Raw genomic sequence first — 7,209 nt, forward strand, 5'->3', positions numbered from 1 at the left:
AAATGGCTGCCGGGCAGAGCCAAAGATGGGAACAGAATATAACATTTTTTGATGCATAATTTTATAAAGGCAGTGATAGAGGCTGAAGGGGGTTTGTGGGTCTCACTAATAGTCTGTGACATCCAAGAAAGCAGCAATTTTTCCAATGCCTCGGAGAGCTTCGCCTTCTGCACGGGCTTATTCTTCCACCAGGCTTTAATTACTACGCCAAAGTTTCAATCCTGAAACTTGTTTTTCTCACAGTTTTTAACTGCGCTCCGTCTTCGGGGATCCACGGGGACTCAGTGTGCGAGACAGAGGGTGCTAGGAGCAGAATGGCACTTTAATTCCACCCCTCTACCCACACCAATCTCCTCCACCCCCCTGCAGATCAGCACATGTATCCAATGGCACCGAATTGTGATTTGATTTTAATTATGGGATTTTCACACACTTTAATACAACCTCGGGTGGTGTTGGAAAAGCCAGAATATCTCAAGGACTGAGGTAAGGGCATGGAGGACTCTTTAATAAAATTGTGCCAAATAATTATTCACTGTCTCTCCATCCAGTCATGTGTAGTGAAGGAACGGACAAGCTGGCAACGCCACTGAATTGGTAATTTGTTTTTAGTGATGTACTGTTATCATTACATCTGCAGCAGCTGCTGAGATCATTTCTTCATGAAACCCTCCAGGATTTCCCTTTCAAACTCTGCCGTAGTGGGAAAAAAACTCAATCACTTGAACAAATCTACTATTCCCAATTTACCAACGAAGTGTTGCTTTCAGTTGCACATACACTGACACACACTGACACACACTGTTTATCCTGCTGAATCACACCACCGTCAGATAGACAGATGATATCTGTAACAACCCAGAGATGAGGCTTCCCAGCTCAATTCTCCTCTCACTTAGGTTTCATTAGTTCCATGCAACACCTTCTGAAAGATAAATTGTCTCATGCACAATATTCAACATGACGGAGATTGGCTGAAATTAAAGCAGGAGTTGTGATCTGTCAGCAACAATCAGTTTGTCATAAGCATATGCACATATTTTCGACACGGACCCTCCTCTCTTCCTCCAACACTCAAGCTTATAACATACCGACACCATAACATATTTACCCCGATGTAACTTTGTCTGAAAATAGTAAATTCTTGTATAATTTCAACAACATGTATTATTTTAATAGTTTTTTCTTGCATCTGATCGTAGAAAAGATTGGATGAGGAGCCACATAGTATTTTAACCATTTACCCACAATTGATATTTTCAGCAGTCTTTTGTTCTCCAGACTTCTGAGGACAATCTGCAATATGTTTTACACAAACAAGTTTTTTGATAATTTATTTAAACACAAGTTGATATGTTTTTTTTTCAATTCATTTGTGTTCAACATTTGAGAAAATCATGATGTGCAGCGAATGTTACAGCAGCAATGCAATGAAAATTAGAAGTACAGAAGAGGCTAAAAGAAACAACAACACACATATTTCACCATGTCGGTTGTCTGTCGGAGGCCTCGGATTGTTGTTCAAAAAACGGGCCCCCCTGCTGCGTCACCACCAACACACTGGCTGCAGCATCAACACAAAGCGTTGAGGAGAATGAAGAAGGCTCACAGTGTCCTACATTGTAGCATCACCCATAATCCACATGGGCAGATTATTTCATTTCCACCTGGACGTCTGCCAGTCCAGAGGATTTGTCCACTGCTGACAGCATGACATTGCCCAGATGAGAGGACGTATCCTTGCCTGTTTATTATGGCTAGTCATACAAATGATATGGCTATACCAACCAGACGGACACCCACATGTCTGTTTGAATTTGTGCGACCGGAAATGTTAAAAATAGTGACTTTTTGTTAATCTCCCTCAAAGATTAAAGTTTCCTTTTTATGAAACATCCAAGATAAATGCTGCATGACCATGGCAAGGTTACATTCAACTCTGAACTCATCACTAATGCAGTGCAATGATATTTTTTTAAGCAAACATGCTTTAACAGCTATTATGTCACATTTTTGAGTCGCTGCTTTAATTGCCATACCTGGAATTTGTTCACTCTTTTTTGGGTGCAAAAGTACATTCAACCACATGTCAGAAAGGTGCAAAACTTGAATGGATACTGCACATGAAGGTGACTTTAAAACAATGATATAGCAAACACATTTGTCTTTTTCTTCTGTCCCTCTACTGAGCTGCTACTGAGCTGTTAGTGCTTTAGAAGCTGACAAATAAAGTTTGAACAATCCAAAGCACATATGGTTTTTACAAAAAGGCCATTGAACATATAAACAAAGCATTTCTATAGGTACTTCTGCATTTTTTTGTTTCTTTTTCTGACATAGTGTGCTGCTAATGGACAAAAATCATGAGCAGAAAAGCAAAAGAATACACTTCAACGTCTACTAGACAGATGTCTCTTGATTTTACATTGAAACATAGTTAACAAAGACACTCAAAAGAGGAACAATAACATTGTGTTGGTGACATATCCAACAACTGCACCCTCCCTTTTACAACATCTGTGCTGTCCAGTAACCGCCTTCATTGTATTATACTCTGTTAAACTGCATTTTTTTCTAAGGTGTGTGCCTTTGTTGACTCTTTTACATCTTACATACATTTCTCCTCATGGGGCTCCAGCACCAGGCTTTATAATATTTTACTGCATTTGAACAAATGTCCACTACAACATTAAGGACTAACTAAAATCAAGCTTCAAAAAGCATCAATTTTATTCACTAAGCTGCGCCAATATCCATTGATTTCCTACATTCTTTAAATAAAAAAAAAATCATATCCATGGATCATTTAGTCTTCTTGTTCACTGAGAGATGTCCGTAGAGTGCTGCTTTGTTTGACATTAGTATCTCTAGATTCAAGCCGTCTATCTTTATGGCGCACTTTGTTCATGAACACAGATAATTACTACCCAGATGAGGAATTAAGGATTGTCCTTGAAGGTCAAGCCCAGTCCCTGCCCTCACTGGGACCTCGCCAGGGCTCCACAACTCTGTCGATACGCCAGTCCTGGGCAGCCGTCCGACATCGCTATCAACCTGAGCAGAGCCGGCCCATCCATAAAGCTGTTTGGGATATGGCAGCTGCTCAAGGGGCAGAGAGGTATTAAGCATAGATTTACAAGAATCAAAATGTCCTCCCTCCGTCATAATCTCTGGTCTTTTTACACGCGAGTCGAGCCATACGCCCGTGAACATACACACACACTCTTACGTAATGCCGTCAGCACGCTGCATTGGCTTGTTTTGGACGCACCACACACACACTGTGTATTGACAGAAAGCATGCACTGTCACTTCTGAAACTGACTTCCATTCACTGCTCGGGCTCATGCATACTATTTAGACAGTTTGTCATTTTTCGAAGTAATCAAAAGCGAAGGTTTTTCTTGTCCACTTTGAACTCATGAGCATCTACCTTATGTTCTCTGGTTCGGTGCCTAATTTCTCTTCAAACAGGCTGGAAGCTCACAGCTCGCAGCAGGTAGTGATCTACCATGTAACTCAGGAATACTGTTCCACAGCACATCAAAGCCCGTGTTTGAGCCCACATTCACTACGAATACAGTGCAGCATTGTCAGTATAAGGAATGCAACTAAAAAAGAGGAGTCAAATGAAAGCTGATCTACTGGAGAGAAAGCACAGAATGACAATAAGTCATATCATTACAGTAGACTGATGCAACAGCATATCTTCTTCAGATGAGCACACTAATTTGAAGTCTCCCGTAATGTCTTCAGGGTTCAAATTCAATGGACACATCAACAGATGCACAGTGATACCATATAAATATGTAAAAGCGTTGCACTGATACCCTTTTCTTTGGGATTTGACCAAAGTAACAAACAGTCAGATTACTCGGCCTGCCGATCCCCGCGGCGATGCTGGATTTCCTTACATCAGATCCTTTAGGAATCAAATGCACGATCTTCACAGATCTCCAGAGCAGCTTTACTCGCACCACCAAACACTTCCACATTAGCATCAATCCAAGGAACCACGTTGCCGGGCATGTAGGCTGAGCAGTTAGCCAGGCCCACGATGTCCACGGGCCGCAGTACTCGATCCCACATGTTGAACTGGCTCAGCTCGCCCACAAAGGCCTGCGTGGCGTCAAACCGGCCTCCGACTATGTCCTTCAAGGAGAGAAAGGAGATGAACGTTTGTGAGTTCACTTGTGAAGGCTATGTAATCAAAATTTTATTAAAATGCATCAATTCTGTTTGATTTCCATCAAACTGCCAAACAACTCTGAATATTTTTCAGTGTGCTGCCACTTTTAAATATCCAAGCATTATGCAGTTTTCAATACCGTGCAACATGCAGCAATCTCACCTTGTGGGGATGACAGAAAACAGCCCTCCTTAGGCTTCACTCTAATGCAATATGACTAAATGTCTCTCTGAGGATATCATTCATATGTCGCTGTACATGTGTTTAGTGTATGCATGGGGGCTGTCATGAAGCTAACCGCTAGAATAACCCGCTAACGCAGCTCCAAAGGGCGTGAAGGTGCACTTTAGAAAAAGATGAATGATGTAACACTGACAGGGCCATGATAGCGTGAGAAGAGCCTCCCTGCCTTCTCTCCCCTTGCTCCCTGCCTCCGGCATTGATCTCAGGGGAGAATACACTCTGGGATCTTACTGACACAAGGAAACACACACACAAACACACACTCTCACGCATGCAGGCACACCTGTTCTTTACCAGCTAAGCTCTTTCACTGCTCTCACCTGCTCCTGGCCCAGGATGATCACCCCTCCAGGTTTAATTGGGTGCCAGGGGGCCAGGTTGTCCCCTGTGCCCAGACGCTCGCCATCCTGGTAAGCCTCCCAGAAACCGTCTCTGGTCGTCCAGGTGATGCAAATGTGGTGCCAGCGTCCGTCGCTCACTGACAGAGGGAGCTGGGCCACCTGGTCAAGAGTTCCCAAGAGCAAGGAGCAAGGGGGGGGCACAAGAGGGGCAAGATGAGTCAAGAGAGATTTGAGATTAATTGTGGCACGCTCTAGAAACAAGGACAGCAATTAGAAGGGTTAGCGCTTCAAAGAGACAGCCCTCTGCAGAGAATTCTCCAGATGAGCCAGTGCGACATATAAAATTCAGATTACCCAGGTGACATCAAGGGATTGAACGTCCTTCAAAGCAGTTGGTTTGCTAACAGCAAAACAGTGTCCTCTTACGCTTTTGCGCTTTGTTCAGAGATCAAAGAAAAACAACTGGTTATTTTACCAACCAATGACATCATAGTCCTCGGAGAATACAGAACAACACAAGGGATTATAAGTGTGTAACTCATTAGCCTTTTCCTTATGAGCCTAGAGAATAACTTCACACAACTCAGCTACACATAAACCTGAAAAGATGGGAAGAGCAAGTGGAAATAAAAATCCAAGGCACTTTAAATTCCAGAGGCATTTGTCCCGGTTAAGGATGCTGGGTGGCATCGTAATACCACTGTGTCTACAGGGAACACAGTATTATAATAAAGTCTGTCTGACTGAGCCTCACTGACTGTTAAAGATTGAGAAAATTTTAAAATAATATAAGTTTTATATTATTTTAAAATTTTCTCAATCTTTAACAGTTTGTTCAATATTCTGATATTGGATATTTTGTACAGAAAGAGTTTAATATTAAAACACCATATCCACAGGGCATACACTACGAATACATGACCCACTCTTTCTCATCTAAAAGACTACAAATTATCTCATTCTAAGAAAATAAAAGGTAAATTTTACAGTTATTGAAAAAGTAGAAAATCTTTTCTTCCCAATGACCTTTTCAGAATTAGACTTTTTGACATGTCATAGCAGGAAACCTAATACCTGAAATGTTATCTGAAAGTAATGCAAGTATTAGTGGGTATGGCTATGTTTCTTCTGCTGTAAAATGTCAAAATGTCTGTTGTGAAAAAGGGCCATGATGTACTTTACTTCTGGTTCAAAGGACATTTTCTTATTCAGCTCCAAAAGGCTGCAGATAAGGTTCTGCAGAAAAAAATGTTTTAAGAAGGTCATATACTTATCTGTTCCTACCCTCACTCTTACACTCTAAAAGGTGTTGTTAAAAGTCAGCTCACATGCACGCTGTCGAAGAAAAACACATCTACCATTTGAATTTAATGCTATTAGCAAAGATTCTGTAATAATGCACAATAAACTGCACAGAACAGCTTGCAGATTTTCAAAAATTTGGCAAAAATTGTCTTCCAGATAACACCAGATTCATAAGAATCAGCTTACACGTGCACACTTGCCAAACCAACCAAAAAAAGAGATATTGACAAAGTTCCTTGAACAGGAGACTTACTATCCTGAAGATGCAACTTTTTAACAATTAAGATTCCCTCTCTGCATAACCACCCACAAATACAAAATACAACGTTGCACTTTTTTGTAGTCAAGGCAGCTTTCTGCTTCCCTCTCAGTATGCAGCCAAATGAACAGCATAAAAAAAGTGCCCCAGTGGACCCTGTTATCACTGTGAACAAGTTCAACACATGGATGTGCAGCTGCACATACGGTAATCATATTCACCAGTCTTGCCTCACTCCTCCTCATCGCTCCCTTTTGCTCTGATGCTTCCTCTCTCTGTTACATTATAACTTCCTTTTTCCTGGCATCTTCTCATCTTTCGCTCTTTCCCTTCTCTCTCCACAGCACCCCGTCGCCTCCAAAGCTCCGCAGCTTTTCTATTTCCTCCCCTCTCTCCCTCTTTTCCCTCATACTCTCATCCCTTTCTCCCACCATCTTTCTCTCATCTGTCTGACTTGAACACATTTATAATGCATGGTGAAGGGAAAGCTGTGAGGAGACCTGCCTGTGCCAATAACGGCCAACGTAAACAACACAGAGAAAGAGAGTGTGCGGGGGGGACTCTCCAGTGCGCAAGCATTTTACAAAAGAATTCCCCAAACTCCAACATTACACTGCTGCAGAAGCAACTGTGCCACCAGGAAAAGACTATTATTACAGCATCAACATAACAATTACAGTTATTTTCCTTTCAATGCTAAAGTCATAAAATATTCATGGTCCTAACACTTCATTTTCTAGTGTGTTACAGTAATTGAAATCCTGTTCGTTGAGTGAAATCTCACAGTATGTGACTTTGGAGCAGCAGTATTTTCTGCGGAGAGAAAAGACGACAAGGCCTTGAAATGAGCACACCCGGCAGCACAAGTTCTC

At 41.8% G+C, this 7,209-nt stretch overlaps 1 protein-coding gene across 1 annotated transcript in view; it reads right to left on the reverse strand.

Annotated features, from left to right (window-relative positions):
• Nucleotides 1-3,924: 3,924 nt before the first annotated feature.
• Nucleotides 3,925-7,209, reverse strand: part of nptx2a (neuronal pentraxin 2a) — an 8,042-nt gene continuing 4,757 nt past the window's right edge. The window contains exons 4-5 of the mRNA XM_054607657.1: nucleotides 4,753-4,932; nucleotides 3,925-4,152 (exon numbers count right to left, since the gene is read on the reverse strand). Coding sequence (XP_054463632.1) covers nucleotides 3,925-4,152; nucleotides 4,753-4,932 — 408 coding nt within the window. The remainder of the gene's footprint in view (nucleotides 4,153-4,752; nucleotides 4,933-7,209) is intronic.

Source organism: Anoplopoma fimbria, chromosome 11 (genome assembly GCF_027596085.1).
Source record: "Anoplopoma fimbria isolate UVic2021 breed Golden Eagle Sablefish chromosome 11, Afim_UVic_2022, whole genome shotgun sequence".
Taxonomy (NCBI): domain Eukaryota; kingdom Metazoa; phylum Chordata; class Actinopteri; order Perciformes; family Anoplopomatidae; genus Anoplopoma; species Anoplopoma fimbria.